The following is a 13,249-nucleotide window of genomic DNA, read 5'->3' as shown; positions in this document are numbered from 1 at the left end:
AAGTGTGAATAATGCATTTATAATCTCTTCACTCGTCAATCGTCAAGATGATAATGGAATTCATAATACCAATCTTTGACATCTCTAAAATGCATAAACAAAAAAAATAAAAAAATAAGAATTGAAAATATAAAAATGAAGAAATGAAAATATTAAATGTATATTATATTTTATATAAAATTAAAAAAATATATATAAATATTATATATTAATATATATAATTAAAATTTATTTTTTACTCAATTTGATTTAAAAATTAAAAAATCAAAAACCGATAAAAACTAATTAGACTCAACATTTTAAATCAATTGATTTAATAAATGAATAAAATCAAACCGTTTTACCTAATTCACATTTAATTTGGATATGTAATTAATTTGATCTGATTTTGCCTCACTTATATGTTGTATACTTCTATCCAATATCCTCCATCTACTCTTTATTTTTTAGATATGTCTACAGTTTACTAATATATATATTTTTATATTACACTATTAATTACTTTTTGTGAGTGACTATAATTAATGTCCCCCTCCTACTTTTACAATTTTTAAGATTAAATAATCAAAGTAATTTAAAATTAAGTGAGAAAATATAATTTACTTATTTTTTACCACATAGTAATGTTAATAAATGTTAACTGTGTGGCTTAGTTGTATGTGTTTTATTCCTTGATAGGACTGTAAGAGTGTTTTGAAATGTATATTTCCGTTGTGTTTGCCTAACATACAAAATATTTAGAGGGAAATATGATTATTCTTCAATTTATTATTTATTTAAAATATATTATTAAATGTTAGTTAAAAAAAATGTAAGCCCAAGCTGGAACTTGGAAGCAAATACCGTTAGCCTTGTTGCATGCGGAGTTAGGATTTGCGAGTTGGGACCACTCTCGTTTGCCCGAAAACAGAAAAGTCAAGCGTCTCCCACTCAGCACTCAGGAGTCAGGACCACTTCCAAAGAGGTAACGGGACGTATATACTCTTAAAATAAAATAAAATTATAATGTCCACAACCTTGATTAAAATGCGAGAAAAGAAAAAAGCAGATTATTTATTATTATTATTTTGAGAGAGAAAAAAATTTGAACCATATTCTTTGAAAATAAGAGTATATGTCAACGATTGAATTAATTAATTAATTTATATGATATTTCTATCCACTAATGTCTTTGCTTCAGTGCGTAAATATAAAAACAATATTAAATTTTATTTCATAATAAAATTTGCTTCAAGAAGAAAACATCAAACTATTTATGTATTACATAATGGGTAAAACATGAAGTGTTATGCAGCACCAAGTGTGTAGTCCAATTCCCAAGACCCAATTGGTTTGAAGAAGAGATAAGTTGATCAAGGCTTGGAATATTGTTCACCCGTTAATACTCTATCATGTGTTAATTTATTAAAACACATTAACTCCATAATCAAATATAGTTAGTGATTCATTTATTTGTACTTAAATGGACTCCTTACTTGTTTGTACATGTATCAAAAACTTGTTGTCATTTATGAGTTCTGGAATTCCAATGATAATAGATAGAATAAAAATTACTGGATTTTATTTTCGATATTAGCTTTCTATTTATTTATTGTGAGCACATGTTCCTTTCCATTTTTATCTAACTAATAATAATAATAATAATAGTAATAGAAGAATATAGAAGAGAAATGATAGAGTGATAATAGTTTAGATTTCGTAATGGGTGGACATATCCCATAGGTTTTAGTATGGTATACTATGGAGTGAATGACATGGTGGTACTATAAGAAAAGGAAGTGGTTTGGCAAAAGTCACAGCGAGCGACCAGATGCATCGTACTTATTAAACAAACAACAGCTGGTTCCCACACGTTCCAGTGTCCGGACGATAGCACCACACCACCACCTCCACCTCTACCACCACCACCACCATCTACACGCGCCATTCCTCCCCACTAAACTCTACTCAAATGCATCGGATCATTTCCCTTGCCCAATTCCTTTAACAGGAATAGCTTATTATCATTAGGCTGGCGTTGCTTGTAGTGTGAAACTTTCATGGAGAAGCCTCTTTTTCTTTCTTTTCTTTGTGTCAGACAGTCGTACAAATTAAGGAGGCAAATTAAGTTTACCTTGTGTGAAAATGTGGACTTGGGAGGATAGGATAGGATGATTGCGTGACGCCGACGACACCGAGTACGCGCTTCACATCGGAAAATTCTGGCCATTATTATGCCACTTTGTTGACGAATTCACCCAACCCTTCAAGGATCAAGATGGACCCCCTTTTTTTTTTTTTAAATTCAATGTTTTTGAAGTGTTCATTTCCTTGGGTCCTGCTGAGGTCTGATATATTTGGCTTTAGGCTGCTGTATAGTATCATCTTCGAAAATAATGTGGACTAATATTAGCATGTTGTTTAACTACTCCTTCCAATAGTATACAATATGTTCTCGGCTTCATGGAAATAATTACTATGACTGTCTTAGACTAGAATTTCGAGGATACAAAATAGCACATACATGTATCTCATTTTACATGTAAAAAATGTAGCGCGGAATCATAACATGTGACATGTGAAGGGTGCAGTCAAGCACGGAAAAAAATTGATGAATTAAAAAAATGATGACTGATTTGCATTACAAGTAATTATTCAATTTCAAATATTTCGACTCCGAATTCCGATTCTTCAATTCATTAGATAAAACGAAATAAGAGGGCCTACCTTAGGGGTGAAACACTGAAATGGGGAAATTCATTGGGGGATTGGAATGGATTCAGACATACTTTATTGACCAAAATTACATTAGAGTAAGTTGTAGTATTTTTTAAAATAAATAACAATAAAAAAGTAAAAGGTTAAGAGGTAGGAATTGTTGGTTGAAAATGTCAAAACATCAAACATCAAAGCGTAGAAGGAAGACAATGACTTGTAATAGCACGTTATTGATTAATTTCGTGTTCCTACTTTTCAACCTTTTCGTTCTGGATGTTATACGGGTTTCCAACCCGACCCGAGCCCAAGTAATATTTGTCCAAGAGACGGGAGGGTTTTACTTTTGAATGGTGAAAGAATGGACCAGAGAGGAGGCAGCAGGGAAGGGAAGATAGGATTGTGATTGTCGGTAGGAATAAGAAAGAGGCAATTAAGAAAGGACGTATCAAAAGTACTACAGAGTGAGAGAGAGAGAGAGAGAGAGGAAAGTGGTGTTAAATATGGTACAAGCATGAATGATTGTACGTCCTGTCTCTGCCTGCGTGATATCAATATGTACATCTTATGTTGGTAATGGCCTCATGGGGATATGCCCATAGTTTGTGTAGTCAATAACGATACAACTCAACAAAGAGGAGGAGTTATTATTATAATTGTACCAAAGCACACATATAGTCGTACGACTTACCCAATAGTAAATAGGAATAGGAAAGGAAGAGTCTTGGATTCTTCCTTGGCCCCTGGGCGGCCATAACTACAACCTCAATCTTTGCTTCAATTTACGGTTTATGCCAGCACCGAAAGAAAAAAAAGTTTGTTACAAGGCAAGGACAGCCAAAAGTAGAATTAGAATACTACATCTGCAAGGTTTTTTTTTTTTTCTCTTCTTCTTCTTAGAGATATAGAGAGAGAAGAAAAAGTAAACCAAAGTTGTGGAGCCAAACCCAAGTACCGAGTTGTTTCATCATCATCTTCTCCTTCTTCTCGGATCTCTTACCGTCAACAACCACTTCCTCCGATTGCTGCTTCTCTTTCTGTACTAGTCCTAGACTAGATTCCTATATTTTCGTTTTTGATTGATTCGTTTTTCATCGGAAATTACCGTAATAATATTATAATTATTAGTTAAGAGAGGGTAAGCCAAGGACGAGTTTAGCCGGCTTCCAAGTTGGATGGTCGTAATCGTGGGACAAAGGAGAATTCAGATCTGCGACTGCGATGAAGTAAAAGGCAAAATACGGTGGTTGCTTTCTCTTTGGCTTGTTTAGAAGAAAGCTGTGGTTTTGGTTGGAGAGATGAAGACTGAAGCAGAGATTTTTTGAAGGGTATGTTCTAAAATTCGCGAGATTTCCTTGCGCCTATATTTACTCTTTCTCCTTCCTTATGCTCTGTTCTATTTAATACTAGTACTGTTTTTTTGTTTATATACTATCTCTCAGTAGTTGAAGGTAATTTTATCAGCTCCAACAAAGACAGCATCCCAACCATTTCTACGTCCCAATCTTTGTGTGATCTAACAATCTGCCGTGAAATTATGATCTAAAACAGTTCATATCAACCACTTTTAACAATTCAACCTTGCTCTTTTGACTTTGGATGGGTTGAACCTCCTTCTTGTTACTAGTTATTCCTGTAATCCCACATAAAGCATCAAGAATACGCATTTATCTTCATTTTTTTTGTCTAGATTATTGTGTGTCCGGACTCCGGAGTACCAAGTTATTTTCAGACACATGGAGGAGGTAGGCGCGCAAGTAGCTCCTCCCATATTTATGCACCAGGCCCTTGCCAACCGGTTCTGTGAACCACCTTCCTTACCGAGGAAACGTGATCTTTCTTGTCAGACCCCAGCTTTTCAGTACCAAAACCCTTCCCAACAGCGCGTTGCCAACCCCAGGGACTGGAACCCTAAGCTATGGGAATGGGACGCTGTAAGATTCATTGCCAAACCATTGGACACAGAGATTCTGCAGCCGGGCACTTCCACAGCAGAACAAAGAAAGAAAGAGCGTGTTAATGGAAATGGGAACTCTATAACGTCCAAAAAGACCGCTGCGGTCAATGAGGATGATGACAACCTGCAACTGAATCTCGGTGGGAGATTGAATTCCGTGGAAGAGCCTGTGTCCAGGCCTAACAAAAAGGTCCGCTCTGGATCCCCTGGGAGTACTAACTACCCCATGTGTCAGGTTGATAATTGCAAGGAAGATCTCTCTAATGCAAAGGACTATCACCGTCGGCATAAAGTGTGTGAGGTCCATAGCAAAGCCACTAAAGCTCTTGTTGGAAAGCACATGCAGAGGTTCTGCCAGCAGTGCAGCAGGTTGCTACTTGTTCCTTTTTTGAGTAAAATGTTCCCCTAAATTAAAATACTGTCCTTTGAAAATTCATTTGTTTTCTGTTTTGCTGTTTGTTTGAACCCACATCATTTACAATGCTTTTCTGCAGGTTTCACCTTCTTTCTGAGTTTGATGAGGGGAAGAGAAGTTGTAGGCGTAGACTTGCTGGGCATAATCGCCGAAGAAGGAAAACGCAACCGGAAGATGTGACCTCACGGCTTTTACTCCCTGTAAACAGAGATAATGCAGGGAATGGAAATTTAGATATTGTCAACTTGCTGACCGCCTTGGCTCGGTCGCAAGGTAAGAAAATTGTTCTAAATGGTGTTATTTCAAATTCTCCTCTTAATTTGAAGCTGAAGTTTATGTGCTTTTCTATATAGGTAAAAATGAGGACAAAAGCATTAATTGCTCATCACTACCAAACAAAGATCAACTCGTTCAGATTCTTAATAAAATTAATTCATTACCTTTGCCAGTGGACCTGGCTGCAAAGTTGCCCAACGTTGGAGTTTTGAATAGAAAGAACCAAGAGCAGCCTTTGGTAGGCCATCAAAACCAATTGAATGGGAAAAACACATCTTCTCCATCTACCATGGATTTGCTTGCTGCCCTTTCAGCGACATTGACATCATCTTCTAATAATGCCCTCGCAATTTTATCTCAAAGAAGCACCCAGAGCAGTGATAGTGAGAAGACCAAGTCGACCTGCCCCGATCATGTAGCTGCTCCCAGTATGCAAAACAGAGTTCCTCTGGAGTTTGCTTCAGGTGGAGGAGAAAGAAGTAGTACCAGTTATCAGTCTCCTGTTGAAGATTCAGAATGCCAGATTCAAGAAACTCGAGCTAATTTACCATTGCAACTATTTAGCTCTTCTCCTGAGAATGACAGCCCACCAAAACTGGCATCTTCTAGGAAATATTTCTCTTCTGACAGTAGCAACCCAATGGAGGAAAGATCTCCAACTTCATCTCCAGCTGTGCAAAAGTTGTTCCCAATGCATAGCACAGTAGAAGCTGTGAAATATGAGAAAATGCCAATTGGCAGGGAAAGTAATGCAATTGCTGAAGGAAGCAGGACTCATGGTTCTATTCTGCCGCTTGAGCTCTTTAGTGGGTCAAAACGAGGAAATGCTCATGGTTCATTTCAACAGTTTCCTTCTCAAGCTGGGTATACGTCTTCTTCTGGGTCGGATCATTCCCCCTCAAGTTTGAACTCTGATGCTCAGGTAGCTTACCAGTAGTACCTATTCTGATTCATTTATTTAGTTATGCTTGAGTTTGCTTTCTTTCTCCACACACGTGCCTGGCTGTGTTGTATTAACATTTTTAATGGTTGAATGGTTCCTGAGCAGGATCGCACTGGACGAATAATATTTAAGCTATTTGATAAGGACCCCAGCCACTTCCCTGGGACACTGCGGACCCAGGTGAGCAGTTATTTGCGAATTTTGGCCTTCTCCGTTACCTATAATTGGATTTGGAGACGCCATTAAGGTCTTTCTTGGAGTTGAATATAATGATGATACTGACTGCTCATTTTACAGATCTATAATTGGCTTTCGAACAGTCCGTCTGAAATGGAGAGCTATATAAGACCTGGTTGTGTGGTTTTGTCACTCTATGTGTCAATGTCATATGTTGCTTGGGAGCAAGTGAGTATGCTACTACATTCTGCATTACAAATTTTCCTCGTGTGCAACAATGAACTGACCATTTGCAGGGTGCATATGTTTTTTGCAGCTTGAGGGAAACCTGCTTCAGTATGTTAATTCTTTGTTGCATTACACGGATTCAGATTTTTGGAGAAAGGCTAGGTTTTTAGTTCATACAGGCCAGCAATTAGCATCACATAAAGATGGTGAGTGCAAATGGAAATTGCAGTTTTTATTTGCTTAGCTTCAAACTGTTTACATATTATAGGCATCATTAGTTTATTTTTACTCCTTGGGATTGTCTTTATCATCGCTGACTATGTTTGGATGACTTCATAGATCATTACTAATTAGTTGATTGATTTGGAGTATGAGGTTGGATTACACTGCAGTGATTATAAATTGTTTTGATAGTTTCTATTTTGTTTTTTTAGGAAAGATTCGTCTATGCAAATCCTGGAGAACATGGAGTTCCCCTGAGTTAATCTCAGTCTCTCCGTTGGCCATCGTGGGTGGGCAGGAAACTTCTCTTCTATTAAGGGGTAGAAATCTGACTAATCCTGGCACCAAGTAAGCAGAATGTGCTTTTTATTTGAGAACTATTCATCTGTTCCTTCTCTTTATATATCAGAAATGTAAATTTGAAATCTATGCAGGATTCATTTTGCATACATGGGTGGATACTCATCAATGCAAATTAGTGGGTCAGCATATCAGGGAACCACATATGATGAAGTTAGCATGGGTGGTTTCAAAGTTCAGGTTTCTTCACCGAGCGCTTTAGGTCGTTTTTTCATTGAGGTAAGACTTTAAGTCAATCAATTACTCTGTTTGGCTCACTGGAGGGTACTCACAATTCTGAAGGATTCTCAAGCAGTTGTGTTTTAACTTTTCCCATAATTTTGAACAGGTGGAGAATGGATTCAAGGGAAACAATTTTCCTATTATAATAGCTGATGCTACCATTTGTAAAGAATTGAGACTTCTGGAATCTGAACTTGACATAGAAGCTAAAGCATCTGATATAATTTCTGAAGAGCATGCTTATGATGGTCGCCGTCCAAGGTCAAGGGAGGAAGTCCTGCACTTTCTGAATGAACTTGGATGGCTATTCCAAAGGAGAAGCACTTGTCCCTTGCCTAAGAGTTCAGATTATTTGCTTTGCCGGTTCAAATTTTTGCTCATATTCTCTGTTGAGAGGGACTACTGTGCTTTGGTCAAGGTACTCCTTGACATGCTGGTGGAAAGCAATTTGTTTATGGATGGCCTATCCAGGGAGTCAGTAGAGATGCTGTCTGAGATTCATCTCTTAAGCCGGGCAGTGAAAAGGAGGTGTAGGAAGATGGCTGACTTGCTCATACATTATTCTATTAGTAGCATTGATGAAAGCTCTAAGAAGTATATCTTCCCACCAAATCTTGAAGGTGCTGGTGGAATCACACCTTTACATTTGGCTGCATGTACTTCTGGTTCAGACGATATGGTGGATGTGTTGACGGATGATCCACAGGAGGTATGAGTTTTACATCATCATAACTTCAATTATTACTTATAACCTGGTTTTGAGGTTTAACTTAAGGAATTGGAACTTTTTCTGCATGATTATCCTTATCTGATCATTTTAGTTAAACATTGTCCATATCTGGCATCCTAGATTAAAAGTGCTTTTCCTCACTACTGAAACAATGTTGATATTATTCTGAACATAAATGATAAAACCATGTTTATTCCTTTCACTCATTTTGTGAAAAGAGAGGGGAGGTGATGGGTTTGTTACTTCTATGCATACTAGGTTGCCAGAATTATGTTTATTTGTAGCAAGTTTTTAAAATTCTTGACTCTATTTTGTAGATTGGATTGGCCTGCTGGAATTCCCTTCTGGATGCAAATGGGCAGTCTCCATACGCCTATGCTATTATGAGGAACAACCATTCTTACAACAAATTGGTGGCTCGCAAATATGCTGACAGAAGGAATGGTCAAGTTTCTGTGACGATTGGTCAGGATGAGCAGTCAGGATTGACTGCAGTGCAATTGCATGAGATAAGTTCCAAGTTCAAACAAGACCGTAGTTCTTGTGCCAAGTGTGCAGTTGTGGCAACAAGGTATAACAAGAAGTTTCCAGGTTCACAAGGCTTGCTTCAACGTCCTTATGTTCATTCAATGCTTGCCATTGCTGCTGTCTGTGTTTGTGTCTGCTTATTCCTGCGGGGTTCACCTGACATTGGCAGTGTTGCTCCCTTTAAGTGGGAAAATTTGGATTTTGGCACAATTTAGTTGCTGTTGGTAAATCATTGTGAAGCAAGTAACAAACAAGGGGCAGATTCCTCATGGTCTTTGGAATGGAAAATTGATTTGAGCATAAATACTCAGTAAAGGGAGAATTTATGGATAGGACAGGTTGTGCATTGGCAGACTCCGTATGCTGCTGATTACTTCTGAGCAAACCTGAGATTTGGGATCTTTTAGGCTATGCCCTTCTTCTGGCCTGTCTATATTGGAGAATAGATGATGATTTGTTTTGGATTGTACTAATTTCACAGATCCTAAGACCTTACAAAAGGTTCCTGGCATTTGTTGAATGTCATAAGGAGGTGAGGTGGTATACAGCAGAAGGTTGAATGAATGTTACTGATAAAATTTTTCAGTGGAAATGAGAAGCAAAGGACCCGGATTGACAGAGGAGGCAAGAAGATATAAGCAATCATACAATTCTGGGAAATTAAGTCAAGTTTATGTGCTTGTATTTTTCACTTGATTCCTTCAAAATTCATGGAAGCTACCAAGTCTGAAGTATTACTGACTTTTGTATTAATTTTCACCATTGTAAAGTTGATCAGCAATCTGTAGGATCGATTATAGAGCTACAATGTTGTACGTTGATATTTTCAACTATATTTAAATCAAAGAGGCATCACCCTTCCCATTCTCTGCTGGCTTCTTGTGTGCGAGCTCTCTGGCGGCAGTGAGCAGTAGCTTTGGGACTTGGGACTAGTCTAAACCGATGTCACCCTAACATAAAAGCCCAGGGGTGCGAGGATATGATTGCAGCTAAAAACAGAGATTGATTGGGCTTGGACTTGCGTTGCATGAGTGAATCAAAAGAAATGGGCCAACACAACATCCCAAGCTTTTTCATTTGTAGGTAGATGAAGATGTTTCTTGGACGGCCGAGAAGATAAGGTGGCGTTTGCAAATGGGGCATATGATGTTTGAGAAGCATGAGGTGGAAGATATCCACCGCAAACTCTGACAAGTGTCATCTTTTGGGATGGCAAATGTTCTTTCCTTATCTATTTACTATACTTGCTACATAAACAGAAAATACACTGTCTAATTATACCAGAACATTTGATTCATTATTTAGTAAATAATTTTTTTATTTAAAAAGTAATACATCATTTTGAATGAATAGAAAATTACATAATTATACATACACGTATATTAGAATAGAAAATTAAAATGCTACCATGTTTGATAATAAAATAAAAATTAATGATAACAATCTCTATTATTCAAGTCCTATCAATTCGGTCCTGCAATAAAATTTAAATTTAAATTAAATTCTGGACACTCTTGTTATTATAATAAATAAAAATTAATTGCAATTAATTCTCGTTTTTTGAATGATGAAAATAATAATTGAAATATAATAAGAGAGTAAGTGTGATAATATTCATGTGCTAATAATAATAACACCTACGCGAAATAATTTTCTTGTTGATTAAGTACGATTACCTTAAAATCCCACTAGAAATGATTAAATTCAGACAAAACACCACGCAACAGCAACGGCAGCAGCAGCAATAACAACAACAACAATAACAACAATAATAATAATAATAATAATAATAATAATAATAATAATGGTTTACGTGCACTGACTGCATCGCTGACCGCCTTATAAATTAGTTTCCGAGTCTGCATAGGTTTGCCCCCTAGTGTTTCCCCGTGTTCTGCTTTTGTTCAACTTAGGGCTGAGCTTCTGCATAGGACTTTAGCATATATAAATATATATCTCTTCGTTAATACAACAGTAGTATTATTGGTCTGCTCCCTTATTCTTTACCAGGCAAAATTCCAACTATACGCTTCATTTTTCCAGCTTCATCTTCTCAAAGGTTTCTTCCGATTCTACTTTCTTATCTACTGTGTTCTTGTTTGCTTTGCTTTGCCTAATTCACAGAAATAAGTTTTTCGCAGATTTCATCTTCAATACTACTCAGGATACAGGGTTTTCTATCCGTTATAGTGGAGCTGGACAAGCTGGCCATTGACAATCAACACCAGCAGCACCACCACCACCAGATTTTTGGGGTCGTCGAGGCCAGCCATATCCATAAGAAAGTCATGGTGCTTTTCCTTTTTCCATCCCACTTCTTACATAATACTAGTAATAGATAATAGATTAATGTTTTTTTTTTGTCTTGATCTTTTCCCTTCTCTCTCTCTCTCTCTTTTTGTCTGGGTACCCTCTCTATTTGGTACTTATTCACTAGGATTAATATATGTCTTCTTCTTCTTTGGTATATTCATGTCTTTATGCATATGATCAGGTTAGCCCCATAGGGCGAATGGAGGAGGACGATATGGGTCCGCCGTGGTTGGTACCAATGCTGAGAGCAAGCTACTTTATTCCGTGCCCAATTCATGGGGATGCCAATAAAAGCGAATGCAACTTGTTCTGTTTGGATTGCATGAGGAATGCTCTGTGTTCTTACTGTTTGATTAACCACAAGGATCACCGGGTTGTTCAGGTGTGCTTGAGCTTAATTCTTTACTACTAGTAATAGTAATAATCACTTGACATGTAGAATGAATGGATGAATGAAAATGAAATGCGGTTGCTCTTTGGTGGGTGTAGATAAGGCGATCCTCTTACCATAACGTGGTGAGAGTTAGTGAGATACAGAAGTTCATAGACATATCTTGCGTACAGACCTACATCATCAATAGCGCCAAGATTGTCTTCCTCAACGAGAGGCCCCAGCCAAGGCCTGGAAAGGGGGTCACCAACACTTGTGAGATTTGTTGTAGAAGCCTCCTTGATTCCTTCAGATTCTGTTCTCTTGGTTGCAAGGTTGGACTCAATCATCCTTTTTCTTTTACAATTCAATGACTCGTTTTTTTCCCTTGAAATTAGGTCTCTTCTTCTCCAAGATTAAAAACTCCTAGTGTCAACGAGCCCTGTTTTTCCTGTCTCAACATCATGCCTCGGTTGACTTAGTTGGTTGTTTCTCTTGTTTGTCAAATTTGTCCAAGTACCGTATTTTGTTTATTGAATGATTTCATGTCTTCAATTGTGAATTAACACAAATATCTTTCCTCTCAATTGTTAATTGGGTTATGAGTAGTTCAATTTGCGTTTCGATGCTCTGCTGCTCTGTTTATATCATCTACCCTGTTTCCCTGGGTCATATGTTTCTTCTGTTATACAATCCAATTTGATCCAATGATAATGAGTTTGACTGAATTTTTCATTTCTAACTGATCAGCTTGGAGCCATGAAGAGGGGTGATCCAGACCTCACATTTACTTTGAGAGCAAAGCATACAAGGGATTCGTTCTATGGTGGGTCCGAATCAGATGAATCGTCAACCCCAAAGAAGATACGAAAGACCCCTCTTTTCAATCGTATGATGGATGGACTGCCATTGTCTTCTGACAGCCATAAAAACGATGGTCGAGAGAGGTACTCTAGTTCTGGAGATGAGGCTAATAATACCATTTCTCCAGCAACTCCTCCCATTTTCAACCACCACAATGCCAGGAGGAGAAAGGGTATACCTCATCGCGCTCCATTTTGAGATTTGACAACGGACTGCCAAATTTTTTGTTTTAAAAAAGACACAAAATTTCAGAAGAAAAAAGGAACCCCAAGAAAAAAAAAGGTTTGAAAGGCTGATATGAAATTAGAAGAAATAAAACTGAAACGAAAATATCATTTGTTTACAATCAGGAATGTGAAATGTGGTATAGGAATAGCATAGTAGGACAGTTTCTTTCTTGTGTAAATACTGGAAAAAAAAAATGCTGAATCAAGCGTTTTATCAAGAAATAGTTGGTGATTACAGTGGGGATTATACGATGGCCATGTATCCATGTACATAATAAACGTTATATGGGTCTTCCTTTCTCTGTTTTAAAAACTGCAGAAGGCCATGTTAATTGTTAACATTGTGCATATAAATGTAATACTATCTTTTTAAAGTTATTATGTGATTCTTGGTTCATTTCATCAGTTGCAATGTGCATTGTGAGTCACGTCCATGTTTTGACGTTTCCCTGTAAATATCCGAGTATTAGATCTTTAGGGAGTGCCAAAGATAAGACCAGGTCTGCCTTTTTCTTTTTTTGGTGTTTGTGGGCATTAATTCTGCCATATTCCGTTGATTTGGTTGCTTTTTAGTGAAAGTGGCATGTATGGGTATATAATATATATTAACGAAAATTTTGTAGGATGATAGACTAGACTTGTGTGTGTCATGTGGTTTCTCGATATCTTTGTATAGTGACTATAGTCCTTTTCTCATTCCTATTCATCCACAATTTACCATTC

General features: G+C 37.3%; 2 protein-coding genes across 5 annotated transcripts; both read left to right on the top strand.

The window, feature by feature from the left end:
* Positions 1 to 3,364: 3,364 nt before the first annotated feature.
* On the top strand, positions 3,365 to 9,619 carry LOC18592069 (squamosa promoter-binding-like protein 14). The gene is made up of 11 exons (XM_007018576.3): positions 3,365 to 4,022; positions 4,385 to 5,020; positions 5,146 to 5,339; positions 5,420 to 6,264; positions 6,391 to 6,465; positions 6,583 to 6,690; positions 6,779 to 6,896; positions 7,125 to 7,260; positions 7,347 to 7,491; positions 7,601 to 8,203; positions 8,542 to 9,619. Exons 2-11 carry the CDS (start codon positions 4,431 to 4,433, stop codon positions 8,965 to 8,967), a joined length of 3,240 nt encoding a protein of 1,079 aa, XP_007018638.2. The 5' UTR covers positions 3,365 to 4,022; positions 4,385 to 4,430; the 3' UTR covers positions 8,968 to 9,619.
* A 996-nt stretch (positions 9,620 to 10,615) lies between these two features.
* Positions 10,616 to 12,907, top strand: LOC18592068 (protein RGF1 INDUCIBLE TRANSCRIPTION FACTOR 1-like). Of its 4 annotated transcripts, none has more exons than XM_088809142.1 (5): positions 10,616 to 10,811; positions 10,894 to 11,043; positions 11,252 to 11,447; positions 11,555 to 11,770; positions 12,186 to 12,907. In XM_088809142.1, exons 3-5 carry the CDS (start codon positions 11,265 to 11,267, stop codon positions 12,495 to 12,497), a joined length of 711 nt encoding a protein of 236 aa, XP_088665268.1. In that variant the 5' UTR covers positions 10,616 to 10,811; positions 10,894 to 11,043; positions 11,252 to 11,264; the 3' UTR covers positions 12,498 to 12,907. The 4 variants fall into 4 exon arrangements, with proteins under 4 accessions (XP_088665268.1, XP_017981840.1, XP_007018634.2 ...); XM_018126351.2 differs by having other exon boundaries at positions 10,617 to 10,811; positions 10,924 to 11,043; positions 11,247 to 11,447; XM_007018572.3 differs by having other exon boundaries at positions 10,617 to 10,811; positions 11,247 to 11,447.
* Positions 12,908 to 13,249: the final 342 nt, after the last annotated feature.

Source organism: Theobroma cacao, chromosome 8 (assembly GCF_053813885.1).
Source record: "Theobroma cacao isolate CCN51 chromosome 8, ASM5381388v1, whole genome shotgun sequence".
NCBI classification, from domain to species: domain Eukaryota; kingdom Viridiplantae; phylum Streptophyta; class Magnoliopsida; order Malvales; family Malvaceae; genus Theobroma; species Theobroma cacao.
The sequence above is the reverse complement of the archived record's forward strand: the minus strand, read 5'-3'. Positions and strand labels throughout refer to the sequence as shown.

Coding starts and splice junctions, on each gene's coding strand:
- LOC18592068 (XM_018126351.2), top strand. Junction 11,448..11,554: donor AGGATCACCGGGTTGTTCAG/GTGTGCTTGAGC, acceptor TGGTGGGTGTAG/ATAAGGCGATCCTCTTACCA. Junction 11,771..12,185: donor TCTGTTCTCTTGGTTGCAAG/GTTGGACTCAAT, acceptor CTAACTGATCAG/CTTGGAGCCATGAAGAGGGG.
- LOC18592069 (XM_007018576.3), top strand. CDS start 4,431: ATGGAGGAGGTAGGCGCGCAAGTAGCTCCTCCCATATTTATGCACCAG. Junction 6,265..6,390: donor GTTTGAACTCTGATGCTCAG/GTAGCTTACCAG, acceptor GTTCCTGAGCAG/GATCGCACTGGACGAATAAT. Junction 7,261..7,346: donor CTGACTAATCCTGGCACCAA/GTAAGCAGAATG, acceptor AAATCTATGCAG/GATTCATTTTGCATACATGG.